General features: G+C 34.8%; 1 protein-coding gene across 2 annotated transcripts in view; it reads left to right on the top strand.

Annotated features, from left to right (window-relative positions):
• The window catches only part of ANO3 (anoctamin 3), a 368,098-nt gene that overhangs the window by 191,576 nt on the left and 157,534 nt on the right, over positions 1-18,988 (top strand). For both annotated transcript variants that reach the window (XM_012744641.3, XM_076002082.1), the window contains one exon: positions 10,630-10,748. In XM_012744641.3, the coding sequence (XP_012600095.1) occupies positions 10,630-10,748 (119 nt within the window). The remainder of the gene's footprint in view (positions 1-10,629; positions 10,749-18,988) is intronic.

Here is an 18,988-nt window from a genome sequence, read left to right as displayed (position 1 = left end):
CATTTTGCTAATGTTATAAAATGACTCCCTCAGGATATGGTTCATATTATAGTTTTAAAGCATTTGTTTCTGTTCTACAAGTTTAATAGTTTAATTTGATGGAATGTTCATTGATCTTACTTCTTAAAACAGTTATGGTCAAATGAATACATGGTGATTTTGCTTATTCTGTAACAATAGATATTCTCCACTAATTATCATTATTTTTTCCAATACTATTTCATATTAAGATGGTATAAGAAAGAACTTTCTGCTACTAATGTTCCCATCCTACTTAAGGATTACAGAAATAAGGGAATTACACTGAAAGAGCACAATATTTTTTAGTTATTACATCCTCACAGCCACAGTAAATCTTTTCAATTGTTTATTGAACACATTCAATAAATCCTCTTCACTCAATGTTCAAAATGTATTCAGAATTTGACCACTGCTCGCCTAATTCACTGCTGCACCTTGGTTCACTCTGCCACCTTCCTTTATTAGTAGACTGGTACCATAACCTCCTGTCTGCTTTCCCTGCTCAAATTATTGCCTCTTTATACTCTGTTTTCCACACAGCAGTTAGAAGACCCCAACAGCAATCACAGCAACAATAAAAGTAAATAAATGGGACTTGATTAAATTAAAAAGCTTCTGCACAGCTAAGGAAATAATCAACAGAGCAAAGAGACAACCTACAGAATGGGAGAAAATATTAGCAAGCTATTCATCCGATAAAGAGCTAATAACCAGAATCTACAAAGAACTCAAGCAAATCAGAAAGAAAGAAAAAAACCAAACAACCCTGTTAAAAAGTGGGTAAAACACATGAACAGAAGCTTTTCAAAAGAAGATAGACAAATGGCCAATAAACCTATGAAAAAATGCTCAACATCACTAATCATCAGGGAAATGCAAATTAAAACCACAATGATATATCACCTTACCCCAGTTAGAATGGCTTTTATTAAAAAGTCCAAAAACAATAGATGCTGGCATGGATACAGAGAGAAAAGAACGCTTATACACTACATTGTTGGTGGGACTGCAAATTAGTACAACCTCTATGGAAGACAGTATAGAGATTACTGAAAGAACTAAAAGTAGATCTACCATTCAATCCAGCAATTCCACTACTGGGTATTTAACCAAAAGAAAAGAAGTCATTTTATCAAAATGACGACTGCACTTCAATGTTTATTGCAGCACAATTCACAGTCTCAAAGATGTGGAATCAACGCAAGTGCACATCACTTCATGAGTGGATTAACAAGATGTGGTATATGTGTGCTATGCAATAGTACTTAGCCATGAAGAGGGATGAATTAAGTCCTTTTGTGACAATTTGGATGGAGCTGGAGACCATAAGTGAAGTATCTAAAGAATGGAAAAACAAACACCGTACCTACCTGCTATTAAATTGGAACTAACCGATGAGCACACATTTGCATAGAGGATAGTAAAACTCAGTAGAAATCAAGCAGTGGGTAGGAGAGAGGAGGAGATGCGTGAAAACCTACCTAACGGGCACAGTGAACACTATCTGGGTGATGGGCACACTTATAACCCTGACTCAAGCATAAAAAAAGTGATCCATGTAAACCCAAAACATTTGTACCCCGTAATATTTTGAAATAATAAACAAAAGGAAAATTAAATCTCATTACGTCTCTGCTTCAATCCCTCTAAGATTTCCCATTACATTTAAAATCTAAACTTACTGTGATGTTTGGAGACCTTACAGACTCTGGTTCTGGTCTCTCTGGGATATTTCCTAATGCTTCTTTTTACTCATAATGCTGCAGACAACTCAGCCTCTTGTGTTCTCTTGTTTGTAATAAGCATGTTCTTATCCTAAGGCCCTACGCTGAAATAAATCAGATGCACATTAGTTGCACTTTCTGTCCCTGAATCTTGATTTATTTTTTTCCATAATACTTATTATTACCTGAAATTATTTATTTAGTTCCCTATCTCCTCTTTATGTTTTCAGAGGAAGGGACTTTGTCAATTTTGTTGATACCTGTAGCCCCGGAAAGAAGAATAGTACCATGCATATAGTAGTCACTCAAATAATAATTTTAGGATTAGTGACAGTACAGATGAATGGATGAAAGACAGAACATATTGACACATACACACACCCATACATCTTTGGGGAGTCTGTTATAGAATCTACCCATTACTTTGCTCTCTGTGTTATTTATCACAGTGAACTTTCTCACCTGTTAGGAATCAGTGCTTTGTTCATTTTCTCACTGAGAACTTGTCTGCATATGATCCTCTTTTACATTTAAATTGTGTTGACATACTTTATGTAGAGCATTTAAAAACCTGGAAATCATCACTCTTCTTAAGTAGTAGAATTACCTTTCTAACATTACTCTTATGTGAATTCCTCCTTTAATAGTTATTTAGATGCTTCTTCCTTTCTATTACTATCCTTTGGCACTGGCTCTATTCACACTAAGTTCGCTAGATGATGATAATTGCTATTTAGATCCACCTTATTGATATTGCTTAGTATTAATATGTACTATATACTGAATGGTAGATAAATGGATAAATGGTGATTGGATGAATGTATGGAAAGATTGATGGTGGATGGAAGAAACAGTGGCACAGTGGAAAGCAGTTTATTTGCAGGATTTCTTTAGCTGTGGATTTGTTAGTTCACTGAGCACTGCTCCATCAGTACCCTCAGTATGACTGGCTAGTGCTGGGACTTTAGAGCAGTAATGGAAGGGTTATGGAGAGTAGGCAGCAAAGAAATCAAAAGAATTAATAAGTTTGGACCCTCATTATCACTATGTTCTAACCACTGAGCAAACAATATATGGACCATATATGAATTTACTCTTCATGGGAAACATTTATAGGATGATAATTTTAAAACTCATGGAATTTGATACCAGTCAGAAAATCAAGTTGCATGTACCAACTCTGTCACTTATTGCCTGGGTACACAACTTCTATACCTCAGTTTTCTGATTTGTGAAATAGAGATATAAATATTAATTTTTCATTTCTTCTTGTATTGTAAACAGATTGAAAAGAATCATAGTGAGAGCTCTTGTGAGACTCAAAAGAGAAAATATTTATCAGAGATAACATATACATTATAAAATATGAAAATAACCTTAGGCCATTATATTGACATTTTAATTTGAAGCCTCAACTATTCTGGCAATCCTTGAGCAATCTATTATTAGTACTGTATAGAATGGTAGCCCAATTGCGCATAAGTGGAAGCCAACTAATAATCTACTTACACATTTAAAATTTTGTAAGAGGTATCTCATCCATTTCCAGATACCCCTGCAGTTACAATACAATGTAACAAAGTAACAAAATAAAATGGCATTATAATAACAAAGAATGATTGAGCTGGAATAATTGGCTATTAAAATTGCACTCCCAGAGATAGCTTTAAGGTTTATGTTGTGATCATAGTAGTCTGCTATTTAGTCAATCTCTTTGAGTTTTGAACTGATGCTGGTTTGCAAACAAAATTTAAGAGACTTAATGCATTCTCACTTGCGTCAACATGAGTTTTCATCATAAATCATACAATTGATGATGAGAATAAAGATTTTTAGATTCAATTCTAAATTTCTTTTGGTTTACATAAGGTGATTACATTGTTTCCTATCTATTTAGGCTGTAAAATAGAAGATAGAACTTTCTTGGTAGCCCCAAATTACATATTTTTTGTAGGTTTCTAAATACTAAAATTGTGAATTGAAAGCAAACAAAAGGAAGAAAATATATGTTTATTCAGCACTTTATGTGCTCAAGTCACTTTACATAGATTATTCCACTTAATCCTTGGAACTACTCTGTGAAAAGATTTTATTATCCCCAATTGCATGTAATCCAAGTACTTTGGGAGGCTGAGGTGGGAGAATCACTTAACACCAGGAGTTCTAGACCAGTCTGGGCAACAATAGCAAGACCCCATCTCTACGAACAATAAAAATAAATAAATTAGATACTGAGGAAGGAGAGGCAGGAGGATCACTTGAGCTTAAGAGCCTGAGGCTACACTGAGCTATGATAGTGCCACTGCACTTCAGCCTGGGTGACAGAGTGAGACTTATCTCTAAAAATAAAGAAGAAAAATAAATAAATGACCCACTGCCATCAGCTGATAATTGACAAAATGACAAAACAAGGATTTTAATTTGGGTTTGTTGAAACCAATATTGGTTCTCTTTCTATTATATCAGCCTTCCTGCTTTGACATATAAAATGATTTTCTTAAACTTTGAGAGCCCCATTTTTTGTGGATATATGTCTTTCCATCATTCTTCTTACTGGAGAGCAGTAAGAGTCCTATTGCATAATCAAAATTATAAAATTTCTTTGCCTATTTGCATAAAGCTGTGGTTTTGTTTTTTGAAAGTCTGTTTTTCTTAGTTTTTCACTTTCCTAGATTTGAAGATAATATCAATTATAAGAAGCACCATAAAATTAATGAGATCTTTTAGGAAAAATAGTTGTTACCATGTTAATTAAATGCATGGACTGTTTACCTCATCCTGATTTCAGAAATGCTAAAATGTGGGAGGAAAGGCATCTTAAAAAAAGGAAATATGATATATATTTGGTATTGTCATTTAGTGTTATTGCTTAAACATTTTTTTATTTGAAATTTAATTGATGCTCTGGGCATATGTGAAAGAAATGTCTCATCCCCATATGGGATGGATTTCAGGCAAATAAGAATCTATTTCCTCAATAAGAACCAAAACACATTGATAGATTTCATTTGTATTTCACAATATCCCACTGGTTGAAGAAGAATTAGCTGCTTAATCAAAATGCAATATGATTCCCTCTGTGTTTGGCTCTCAGATGTTGATTGGCACTAATACCAACTCTAAAAAGTTTAAAAAATTCTACCACTTATGATACAAACAACCTTCAGGCAAGAAAAACAGAAAAGAAGTTGTAGGGTGAAGGAACTACTACTTCTCAGTCAAAGTAGATAAAATATTTTAAATTTTTTAATATTATCATTTTTTTACTCCCTGTCCTTACATTTACATAGTTTTATAAAGCTACAGTCAAAAAGAAAAGTATATTTAAAATAAAATATGTGAAAATTGCATTAAAAAATTTTACTTAATATATTTTATTCATATATTATATTTGATCTACCATTTGATCCAGCAATTCCACTACTGGGCATCTACCCAAAAGATCAAAAGTCACTTTATGAAAAAGACACCTGCACTCGAATGTTTATAGTGGCACAATTCACAATTGCAAAGTTATGGAAACAACCCAAGTGCCCTTCAGTTCATGAGTGGATTAATTAAATGTTGTATATGTATACCATGGAGTACTATTCAGCTTTAAGAAACAATGGTGATATAGCACCTCATGTATTTTCCTGGATAGAGCTGGAACCCATTCTACTAAGTGAAGTATCTCAAGAATGGAAAAACAAGCACCACATGTACTCACCAGCAAATTGGTATTAACGGATTAACACCTAAATGGACATATAGAAATAACATTTATCAGGTGTTGGGCAGGTGGAGGGAGGAGGAGGGCCTCGATGGGTATATACAAACACAATGAGAGAGATGTGCAAGGTTTGGGAGATGGTCACGCTTGAAGCTCTCACTTGAGGGGGGTGGGAGGACATGGGCAATATATGAAACCTTAACATTTGTACCCCCATAATATGCTGAAATAAAAGATAAAATAAAAAAAGAATTTCTATATTCCCACATATAAGTATAACATGCATTCATTAATTTATCAACAATTATTAGAATTTTACAATGTACTAAACAATGAACTAAATATTGGAATGTAGCAGTGAACAGAACAGTCACTACACTAATAGCATTATAATAGGAGGAGATAGATATAACTATCGTCTCTCTTTCTATATCATAACAGATACAAGCACAGATATATCCATATAAAACCATATACATGGTTAGTTATTTGTGTGTATATATGCATATATACATACAAACAGCCCTATAGACATGTATAGGCATATATAGCATATATGTGTTATATATCTCTGCTATAATTTAATGCCAGATGCTGTTATATATCTACATATATACCATATATATTATGTATGTGTGTACCATTTGAAATCAGGTGCTGATAAAATTAATAAAAAATAATAAAAATCCTTATGACAAGAGGTAGAACTATGGGAGATTCTATTTTAGAAGCGTGGTCAAAGAGAGATTCTCTGATGAGGTGACAAGATAGCAGAACCCAGGCTGAAACAGGAATTGGCAGAGAGGAGGAACAAGTGCAAAAGTCCTATAGTGAATGCATACTTACCTCAAGGAACCCAGTGCAGCTGGATTGAAGATCATGAAAGTGGAGTTACAGGAGATTGACGGAAAGTGAAAAGTGTTAAGGAGCCAGAAGATGCATGTCCAGTGGGCCATGGTATGGCCTATGGCTTTGCCTAGAGCTACAAAATTATTGGAGGGTTTGAATAGAGGTTTAACATGATTTAAGTTAGGTTTTTAAAAGGACCACTCTGGCTGCCATGTGGTAAGGGACAAAAGATGAAAACAGGAGGATCAGTTAGGAAACCCTAACAAATTTTGGCTCAAGAGATGGTGGTGGTAGATTAGTAAACTATAATCAGATTTTGATAAATCATCACCTTGTATATATAATTTTTTTTTTGAGACAGAATCTCACTCTGTCACCTGGGATAGAGTGACAGGATTAGTTAGGAAACCCTAAAAAATTTTGGCTCAAGAGATGGTGGTGGTAGATTAATAAACTATAATCAGATTTTGATAAATCATCACCTTGTATATATAATTTTTTTTTTTTTTTGAGACAGAGTCTCACTCTGTCACCTGGGATAGAGTGCCATGGCATCAGTCTAGTTCACAGCAACTTCAAACTCCTGGGCTCAAGTGATCCCAAGTAGCTGGTACTACAGGCATGCATCATGCTTGGCTACTTTTCCTATTTTCAGTAGAGATGGGGTCTCACTCATACTCAGGCTGGTCTCAAACTCCTGAGCTTAAGCAGTCCTCCCACCTAGGCCTCCCAGAGTGCTAGGATTACAGGTGTGAGATACTGCACCCAGCCTTCTATATATAATTTGAAGATACGTCAGACAGGATTTGCTGGGCATTTCAGTCCATTTAGTCATTCACCAAACATTCATTTTTTTTAATTTATTTTTTTAAAATTATAATGGGTACTTAATAGTTGTATATATTTATGGAGTACATGAAGAAAAGCAGTTTTAAAAATGATAAAATATTAAGTATGTCTTGTAAAAAATACAGTAGGAAGGATGCAGGTATCAAAGGCAGGGAGAAGGATCTTATTTTAGTAAAGACAATAGGAGTAAGTAACATTTGAATAAAGATCTGAAAACGTGAGGCAGTTAGTTATACAGATAAACTGGTGGAAGAATAGTCAACACAGAGAAAATAAAAAGTGCAAAATATGGACTTGCTTTGACCTTTTACATAAGTGAGAAGGAAACTGAAATTTTGGTGTTGATTTGTTGGAGAACTACCAAACAACTTGCCAGTTTGTAAGGCATGGTTTGATTTCTGTTTCCATTTCCTCTTCCTCCTCCTCCTCTCTGTCTCCCTTTCACCTAGTCAATATCTCTCTCCCCCACCCCATCTTTTTCTTTCTTTGGTTATTAGAGAGCAAGCAAGAAATTCTTGTTTGGTTAAACAGGTAATTGGTATATACTATTGGGGAAGCATGCCTATGGGACACAAGAAGTTATTTCTCATTCTAAATTCACCACTTCTTAGCCACGTAATTTCCTTGCCCAGAGTCTCTAAGAGTCCTATAAACCCTAAAAATTATGTAATTACTAATTTAATGTTTATAAAAGATGAAATGACAATTTACACTAACTAATGTATTTCATTTCCCATGGAACACAATAAAGTAAAATTATGGAAGTTTTTCACTAACTTAAACACACTGAAGAGGGCAGGAAACATAGTCTTGCATTACCTATACCACCCCTAACTCCCCAATCCCCTATCAGGGCCACACTGAGAGAAGTCTGTTCAGATGGGGGAGGAAGAGCACAAAGTGATTGTCAGACTTTGCTTTCAAACTCCGTCCTGCCCTGTCACAGTGGAACACAATAGAAAGCTAAATTCTGCCAGTGTTCCTGGAGGGAGCATTTAGACCAGCCCCAGCCAGAGGGGAATCCTCTACCCCAGCAGGAGGACCCTGAGTTGAGCTAGCCTCACCCCTAGCTGACAAAAGTAGCCTGGGGCCCAGAAAAAAGTTGAAAAGCAGTCAGGCCTTGACGACTACAGTCCTTGGATGAGTCCTGATGCTGAGCTGGGCTTAGAGCCAGTGTACTTGTGGTGCATATGACCCAGTGAAATACCAGCTGAGGCAGCCAAGGGACTACCTGCACCACCCCTCCCCCATCTCCAGGCTTTGCAGCTTAAGGAGAATCCTTCCACTTTCCAGGGACAGGAAAAGGTACCAGGCAGGGTTGTATTTACTACTGTATCTTCAACTCTTAAAAGAGTGTCTTGCATATTATAGTATTTTATAAATAATTATTGAATGAATGAAATATAATTTATCTAAATCTAAAAGAAACATTACACTATAGTCACAATTAGCTTTGAGTCTGATCAGGATGTGTTTCAGGTTCAGATATACATCATACTAGTATAGTGACTGTGGCATGTTTCTTAATTTCCATGCATCTTCATTTGCTTATTATTAAATGTAGGTGAAAACCATACTCACTTTGTGGAATTGCTATCAGGATGAAAGGAAATAATACATGCAAAGTTTCTGGCTAATGGTGTTTACTCAGCAAATATTAACCATCAATCAGTGTTAGCTATAATTAATATGTCTAGTTGTAATTAATATGTATAACCATTAAATGCTTAGAACATTTTAATATAACTGGCCATTAATTGTATCCCAAAGACATAATATGACCTGTACAATATTAGCTCATACCACTGCTAAGAATCTGATACTATTAATTGAAAAGGTATAACATATCATGTTATAGCAGATTTTAAGAATTACCAATAAAATAAATTAATATACATATTATAAACAAAATTGTTTTTCTTCTGTACAATAAATAAATCAATTGATTTAACTCTTAAAAACACTATAAATAGTTGTCTATTTAACAATTCATGTTTGATAGGTATGAACAGATTCAATAAAATAACTTTCTTCAAGACAGTTTGATTTTTTTGGAAGTGTCAATGGAAAAAAGCCAAACTCTGTAAAATAATTTTAAAGAGATTTATTCTGAGCCAAATTTGAGGACCATGACCCAGAGCCACTGCCAAGAGGCCTTGAGCTAGTAGACTTGATGTGTTTAGGTTACTGTTTGGCTTTATACATTTTAGGGAGATGGGCATTACAGGTAAAGTCATAAATCAATACGTGGGAGGCATACATTGGTTTGGCCCAAAAAGGTGGGACATTTCACAAAGGGGGGGCTTATAGGTTATAGGTGGGTTTAAAGATTCTTTGTTTTGTAATTGGTTAAAGACATGAAGCTTTGTCTAAAGGCTTGGAATGTTTTAACATAAGGAGCTGTTATCAGAGATAAGCCACCTGAAATATATTTGTTGTGTAAATTGAGGACCTGCAGATTTATCTTGCAAACCCTTAGGCCTATTAATGGGTTACAAAGGATGTCTCCAAGAAGGGAGGGGGGCATGATAAGGCATGTCTGACCTCCTTCTTCCTGGCAGGCAATTTTGCTTTAGGATATTCCTTTGGCCACGAGAGGGTCCATTCAGTCAGCTGGTGAGGGGGTGAGTCTTAAAATTTTATTTTAGTTCATGAAAGGCTAAATAAATAGCAATCTGTTTTTGAATTTGAAGAGACATTTGTACATCGTGGAACATGAACTTTGTTAAGTGTGTCGACAGTTCTTGGTCATACTTATAGCCACCATAAAGATTTCCTATTTTATACTATTTTACATTGATTATATATTATTTATTATTCTTAAATATCTTTATGTATAATTGATATAATAGTATCTCATTTTTTCACTATTCTAATAGCAACCATCATCATTTAATGTTCTCTCTTCTTTTTTAGCAGTTGTTTCAATTCTCTATTTTTTAAAATCTTTCTTGTAATGTTTATTAGCATATTTTCTATGGATTCTCAGATTTTTTGCAACCTTCAGCCAAATTCACATTTATAAAATTTTCCAGATTTTAAGAAAATAAAATCAATGCAGTTTTTAATTAAATATATAAATGCTTAGGAATCTATTTAATTCTTACAAATATTTTTAAGTTCAAAACAAGTGATTTATCCAATATAATTTGTATAGTTGTAATTTTTTTTCAAAAAAACTAAAGTACATTAAAGAGCACAGATGATGCATTTAATTCTAATGAAAGTCATTGGTGGTGTCAGCATTAATACAATAACAGGCAAGCTGTAATGTGATTACTTTTATATGCTTATTTATCAAAAGGATACATTATGAAAATTATGCCACACAATTATGTATATTTCCATATATATATATATATATATATTGGCTAAACCTTGAGAAACTGTGAAAAAGGAGAGATTAGTATGTTTACAGAGAAAAAGTAGAAGAAAAAGGATAAAAACTGATGTAACTTTCTCTTTGTTTTCTAGCCCTAGGAAAAGATAAGGATTACACAGATGAATCAGAACATGCTACTTATGACCGATCTCGTCTCATTAATGACTTTGTTATCAAAGATAAATCTGAATTCAAGACAAAATTATCTAAGGTAATGCAAATTCAGGTATCAATGAGTATTTTTGGATCATAACTTTTAAAGCCTTTTAATATCAGTCACCATTATCGGTTTTATATTGGAGAATATAAGAGAACATGTAGGTTAATATGTATCTTTAAGGACTCAAAAGTGAAATATTCTGTGTAGATATCATGTTCATTGATATTCATCATTTTTATTTCATCAAACAGAATATCAAAGTCATTTAATCCAAAATGTAACTTTATTCAATGTTAGTCTCTTTAGGGATTTACTCCTTCGTTTTTCATGTTTTTTGAAAGTCAGCATGATTTAATGAGAATGTGGATTTTAGTTTCCAATGGGCAAAGATTTGAATTCCAGTTCTGCTGCTTACTGGTTCTAAAAACTTGACCAAATTAATTAAACTCATTGAATGTTGTTTTCTTCGTCTCTAAAATCTGAATCATTCTGTCTGCTTGACAAAATGATTTGAAGACAAAATGAAAGAACCATGTTGATGGTGTCCGGTGCAGAGTAAAAACAGAGTATATGGTGGGTTTTTATAATAACTTGAAGACTGAGAATACCTCATTAGAAATGTAGTCCACCAACAAACAAAACTAAAGTTCAGTTTAAAAACTCTTAGCTTGAACAATCCTACCATCTCTCAAAAAAAAAAAAAAATGCTTTTGTGGACTCTTCAAAGCATTTGAGTGTGGTCCCCCAGTACCAAATACTAAATTGATGCTGCTTCTTTTTATCATTACAAGTGTTACTGTTCCATTTCTCTTTTGATGCTTTCTAAGACAAATCCTGGCTCAGGCTAAGCTTGCTTTCCCGCCACCTATCCCCATTTTTCCTATTGTTTAAAATGGAAATGCCTTGGTAAAAGGAAATTTGGATATTAAGTGCACTTTAACACGAGAAATAACTTGGGTTTCACTTTTTACCGCACAGCTGAAACTCACATACTTTAGTATAACTTCTGCTGTTATGTTTGATTTTCTTTACATTGGAATAATTTTACAAGTCTCTATTAGTCACCCACCAACATGTGAGTGAAGAAATATGGCAGAGTTTAAATATTACTATCATAAGTGAGACCAAACTAATAAATAGGTACAAGGATAATTGTGCCAAATTTCCTTATTTCAATTTGTTTTGGTTTAAATGGGGTCACTATTCTGTCCAGTAATTCTTAGGTTGTTTTTACAAATCAGGATTTTATTTCTTTGTGTTTACTGCATCTGCTTCCCTGTGTCTGTCTGATTGACACAACGGATGTTTAGAGTCTACTATCTGTAAAGCATTATTCCAAATAAACTGATAGAAAGAACAGTTGTAAGAGAAATTGAGGTGTTCGTCCTTAAGGTGCTTTTGCACTAATTGGAAGACAAACACAATATACTCACATAATCCATAAAAGAACTAAGGTTAAATAAAATCTGCATTTGCTTCTCTAAAATATACCACTTTCTACCAATGATATCTACCATTTTACTTCTGCTTAACAGTAGCCATTTCCCAAGTCCCACTTGACTAGATTTAAACTTTAGTATATTGAAGTAAAAAAAAAGAGAGAGAGAGACTTGTATGTATATTTTGGATTTGATATTAAAATAAAATAATGGCATGTTATGGTGGTACGAGATCACAGCAGTTCAATCCAAGAAATCCTATTATAATGTCCTACTGAATCTTCCTGATTTTGTACCCTTCTACTATTACACATCTATTTAAACTGTAGAAGAATGTCATGAGTCACCTGGGTTCCTTGCTCTTCCAGATTCTACCAAAATATTTCCACTTTTATCATTTTCATAAGAAGGTGTCCTCAAACTACATCCCCTGGGCCACATGTGGCCCTCCGAGGACATTTATCTGGCCTGCTGGGTGTTTTTGCCGCTGCTGCCTGTCCTACTTAGCAGCCCACTCACCCCGGGCCCACAGTGCACATGTGTGGAATGTGCGCCGCACTCTCCAATGGCCCTCCAATGGTCTGAGGGACGATGAACTGGCCCCCTGGTTAAAAAGTTTCAGGACCCCTGGGTTAGAGTGAAGCACAAATTTCATTTGAAGAAGGGGTTTCATTGCAAAAATCAAAATATTTAAAAGTTATTTAAATAGGCTACTTGCAAATCTTAACCACAAGTGAAGAGCAAAATAATCTGCTTAGAAAATATTTTATGTGTGCATTTGCCACAGGGAAGAAAACAATGACCTAAACTTCTATTGTTTGGACTAGTACCGTGTTTCCCCAAAAATAAGACCTACCCTAGGCTTATAAAATAAAATAAGACCTACCCTAGGCTTATAAAATAAGCCCTAGCAGGATTTCTAAGCATTTGCGTAATATAAGCCCTACCCTGAAAATCAGACCTAGTGATGGGCATGGCTATGCAGTGTATCTGCACAACCCATGCATTTCGTCGCAGAGCGGTAAAGAAGATGAGCAGCCCTTCTCATCTGCCCCATTGTGACAGCTACTATCCCAGAGGTGACCAGAAAGGTGCGAGCAGCCCCACCAACAAGGTCGGCTCCCCCTGTCAGCTCCTGGCCATCCTGTGTACGCTGCAAGCTGAGGCTTTGAGGGGAAAGTCTCCTCAGTAAAGTGAGGAGCGGGACCCTCCGCTTTAGGTGTTGTGTGTCCCCTGGGGGAAGAAGGAAAGCTGTGGTTGCCATTTTACTCAGCACTGTGGACCTCTCTCACCCCCCACAAATACCAGGGGTTAGGGGAAAAGCTTCAGCAAGCAGTCTTCTACTGAGCCCAGAGAGAATACACATCCCCTGAAAATAAGCCCTAGTGTGTCTTCTTGAGGAAAAATAAATATAAGACCCTATCTTATTTTCGGGGAAATACAGTATCTAAATACCCTGTACTTTATAAATTTGTTGACCTTGCTGTCTTATTACACCCCACCATTAAATTACATGTGTATATATGTGTATATATGTATGTGTATATATAATGGGATATATATTTATATATTAAGTTGGATCTTATGAAATTGACAGCGTTTCTTCATTTTTAACCTACAAAATATCAACTTTCATATAGTTGGAATGAGCATGTTTAGCTAGGTAGGGAGGCAAATAAACAACTATGCGGCTGAAGATCTGTGCCTCAGAGCATCATTCACTTGTGTTGATTATACTGGTTGCAGTCTGTACTGTGCATATTATACAGTGTAACTAATATTTGATTTCTTCACAACAGCTACTGAATTACAAAGATTATTTAGATTATTTAAAATATACTTGGACTCTGTAAAGTTAAATAAATAATATGAGTATGTTGTGACAAATTCAGGGACAATTTTGTAAATCTTCCCAGAAACTGAGGAAGAATTAACTTTAGGTTAACAATCATTCGCATCAGCCAACCTGCTATCATTTAACATCTATGGCTGTCTACATTATCTCTTTCTGAGAAATAAATCATCCCAAACCACTCTTTAGCTCATAATTCTATGCACAGGTTGGGCTCAGCTAGGTAGTTCTTGGACCATTTTATAGATGACAAAGCAAGTTCATAAAGAGTCATCAAGAAGAGAGGCAAAATTTGAAGGGAGAAAATAACTCCAAATGTAAACTGTAATACATAGTGATTAATGACAACTATTAGATTACAGAAAATAAATAGAACTTTCTAATGAAGTTTTCCATTAGATATAATCTAATAACAAATAATCCTAAATCACATCTACCAGGTGATGTCTTATATTGAATTTATGAGGAAGCTCTGTTGGGCTTGTAAAATGTAAAAACAACAAAGCAATCCAGAAAAACATCTGACTAGTATATTTACTAGTTTACTGTATATATGGACTCTACATTTGTTGGAAAATTTGATTTGTCAGCCGTCATGAAAATACTTTCTGTGTGATGTTGAAAGTCAGGGTGGTTAATTTTAATTCTTGCCATGTTAGCACTGCTTATAATTTAGTAAGCTAAGTATATTTATGAGTAACTATATTTTATTTTAGAATTAATCTTCACAATGTTATATCTTTTAAATATTTTGCTTCAAATAATAAATTTTTTGCATGTTATTTATCCTAAATTATTTAATATTTTATGGATCAAATATATTTGCAATATTGATATCTAATATTGTTATCTGCCCAACCAGATTCATTGTCTGCTGCTAAAGAGGAAGCCAATACACTTAAACAGCAGGGATTATAGTGGAGAAAGAATTTAATATCTCAGGGTGTCAAACAAGGAGATTAGAAAAATTTCTCAAATCCATCTTTCTGAAAAGTTTTAGGTCAGCATTTTTAAAGATAGCCCTTGTGGACAGAGGGCTAGGGAATTGGGTCCACGGATTGGCTGGGGATGAACTTACCGGGTTGGGAAACAGACATTGCCATGGTATGGGCCACTGGTCTGGTTAGGTCAGTTGGTCTACTGGAATGCATGGTCTGGAAGATATCTCAAAGGCTAGACTTGAGTTTCAGAAGGGTGATGTTACCTATGGGAGCAATGAAGAAAGCTGAGAATCTTTATGACCATTAGTTATACGACTCCTGAGTAGCAAGCAATTATAAGAAAGCAGGCTAGGGAACAACGGCTGCATATATATATATATATATATATATATATATATATATTTCTAAATATGCTTATATCTTTGCAGAGTTTAAGCCCCTACCACAGTTCCCACCTTATGGCCTTTTATTAAGTTTATTAATTCTATAAAGGGCAGTTTTAGTATGATGAAATGACAGTATATTTTTTTATTTATTGCAAAGCTACTATGAACAAAGGTCGGCTCTCTAGGAAAGAGAAAGATGGTAAACACTGGACAGCTTTTGCTATCTAAGTACTGACTGTGATGCAGATGAGGAGTTCAGACACACATATCAATGGAGAAAGAAGAAGCTTTAAGAATTAGAGACACCAAATATGGTCTAAGTCTGCATTTAGCTTGCCTCAAGCTTTAAAATAGAAGTCATATTTAAATATCTCAGAGGCATCGTGACAGGTAGAAAATTAGCTACACTCTTTTCTTCCCTATATACACTCTATTTTCAGTGAGACTGCAGCTCCTCCCTTGGTGAGATAGAGTCTATTGAACTAGCCTTGGGCCTTGCTTTGGCCAGTAGACTACTGCAGACGTGACATTGTACTGCAGACATGACATTGTGTCAGTGCCCAGCCTTGGGCTCAAAAGCTCTGCTTTCCCATTTTTGTCTTGAAACTCTGCCTCTAATGTGCGGACAAGGTAGAGCTAGCCTTGAGGAAGATAAAAGAACACATGAACCAGAGCCTAACGAGTGCAGTTGCCCTAACTGAGTCAGAGATATGAGAGAACTCAGCAGCAATGGTTGGGAAAACAGACCCATGAGAAATCCCAACTGAGACCAGACAAACTATCTAGCTGAGCCCAACCTGTGCACAGAATCATAAGCTAAGGAGTTGTTGGGAATGATTTATTTCTCAGCAAGAGATAATGTAGACAGCCATAAATATTCAAGGATAGCAGGTTGGCTGATGCGAATGATTGTTAACATAAAGTTAATTCTTCCTCAGTTTCTGGGAAGATTTACAAAATTGTCCCTGAATTTGTCACAACATACTCATTTATTTAACCTTACAGAACCCAAATATATTGTAAATAGTCTAAATCATATCATATCTAAACAATCTATCCAAAACTTTCTAAAATTGTTTCTTTCTTTCTTTCTTTCTTTTTTTTTTGATTAATTGGAGGAAAAAGCATACAAATTTATTTTACCGTGTATACACTGGAGCCTCCGGAATTGGACTGCCCTATGAAGTAGAGAAGTTTTTAAAGGATGGGGGCTTGGATTGTGGCAAAACAGGTTTTTGGTGGCCAAGCAGGTTTGGGGAGGGAGAAAGGAAGTTTGGCTAACAAAGGTGGTCTTAGCCTCTCTGGTAGCAGCCCTCAGAGAGAATAAGTAGTAAATGTTTCTTTTCAGACCTTTGAAAGTATCAGACTCTCAGTTAATCTTTCTTAGATTTGGTAGGGAAAGACCTAGCTGCATTAATGGAGATTTTCTACAAATGCAACTTTTCCTCCCCACAAAAGACAGCTTTGTAGCATTACTTCTGTCTGCTGCTCCTATGGCAGCCATCTGGAAATATTTCAAAGAAACATATTTTGGGAAAAAATATTTCTAATTTTCTAAAGTCTCCAACTTTGAAACTAAAAAGTTTCACATATTAAAAGCCAAGCAAATAGCTTTGGAGAAATTTTCATTAGAGGTTGTTAGAGATAGACAAAGGAGTGAAAAAAAAAATTGGGATAAACAGAAAAGAGCAAGTTTAAATATCTCATGTCTTCATTAGTCTGTCTCTTAGTCCTGTGACTAGATCAGTTAAACAGCTATATCCCATTCCAAGATGTGGCATTGCAGATGAGCTCGGAAACAGAAGAAAAACAAAGGTTAATATTTGGAAGATTTTATAAACAATTTTCCTTAGAATCTGAAGGGCATCCTGTTGAGGTGTCTCGATGTTAGACTCAAAGCATTTTCAGTTATATTGGAAGTAGTGGTGGCAATCTGACAGATTTTTCTCATCTGATGCTTGTACATCACAAGGTATGCTTGCAGGGCTTCAGGAAAAGGTAGTGGCAATTCTATTGAGTCCAAGTCAAAAAATAAATTAATAAAATCGAAGAAAAATTTGAAAATGTTATTTAGAGATTTATAGCCAGGAAATAATTTGGGATTCAGTCCAAAATTTTTTTTTCTATTTGTAAGCAAATAACAAAAACTCAAAAATGATGGACAAGGCTAGAATTTAATAATTGATTTACTATAGTTTCTTTGGAAACATAATTTTTTCTCTCTAGTTTCCCATAAAATTGTTTCTTTTTAAAACTCTATTTTAAAAAGTGCTTTCTTTGTGAAAGCACTAAATCAAGGCAGACTTCCAAGATTATTTTTAATTAAAATATATCTTTATAGGTAGCCACAGTCACAAACATCTATTAAAATTGGTGAAGATCAATATATTTTTTTAAAGCCAGTTTATTTTCTTGCTTATATTTTGAAAAAAAAGCTCTGTCACAGCTAGGTGGCCAAGAAATTCCAGGAGACAATTAATGTTAGAAAAAGAAGATCCCACAAATTCATAGACTAGAGTACCTGGCCTTATTGCAAGCAAAGTTCTAGAGCAGATGAGAGGGATTATTTTTCAGATAATTTGGGTAAATATTGCCTTTTTCTATCTCATTAATATAAAGAACAGTGAATAACATTTGAAAACAGGGTCTTATACCCAATTGTATGATCCTTATGCCTAGAATCCCTGTCTCCACCAAGGATCCCTGTTCTACATACCAGCTGAGGCCTCTAGCTGTGGACAATTACAAGGAGTGTCTATTTAATCTAGGTTAGAAGGAATGAGCCTGTGACGTAGAATCTATGGCTTCTGTAATGGACATTAGCAAAGCTTCTGTCATTTGGGATACCAAAATTAATTAGAAATATTGCCAATAATGAGTCTTGGAATATGAACCCATTTTTCAAATTACAATGACTTCTTCTTTAAAAAAAAAATGTTTGGTATCAAATCAAACAGGAAAGAGGTTATGGGCCAGGAAAATTTTGGCATGAATATTTTAGCAGTTCATTAAAATTAGATCATAAGGCCATTCAGTTTGACTGTGTCAACTGGCATTGGCAGATGTTGTTCATCTTTATCTCAATGGGTAGGAGAAATAATTTGCTGTACTCCTGGAAACTCTGGTTTTGTGATGGAGAAGGTAAGAAGGAGATGGCCTTTGCAGTCTTCTGCAGTGTACTTTTCATGTGGACATCGGCAACTGTTTCATTTGCCTGCATGGCTCCTTGCCTCCACATCAGGTACAGGGCTTAGTGTTCTGGACTTGCTACTACATTTTTTTTTCTAGAAATTGTGATAGTGATGACTTAAACTATAAGATAAATGACTAAACTTGGCCCTCTGTGGCTGCTTTAATTGACAAGATTATACATGAAATGAAATACTAAGAGGATAAATTATTTGCATTTATTGGGGTAGTCAGTTTCTAAAGATTTTAACATTTCTCTAACTTTAGAACCTGAAGTAATTCTTCATTTATATTAAATAACATTATTTTTAAATGTCATTTTAAATATATAATTCTCACATAAAACAGGAGACACAGAAAATCATCTTGGTTCATTAATCATTTTGGCCAGTGTTAAAATTTATCTTCTTGCCTAATATTAAGTAGACTCCTTTTTCAGCAGCCTAAACAAATCCTGTTTTCAGAGTATTTTTCTGATACTATG

Source organism: Microcebus murinus, chromosome 4, assembly GCF_040939455.1.
Source record: "Microcebus murinus isolate Inina chromosome 4, M.murinus_Inina_mat1.0, whole genome shotgun sequence".
Classification (NCBI taxonomy): Eukaryota; Metazoa; Chordata; class Mammalia; order Primates; family Cheirogaleidae; genus Microcebus; species Microcebus murinus.
Note: the sequence above shows the minus strand (reverse complement) of the source record. Positions and strands in the feature narration are given on the sequence as shown.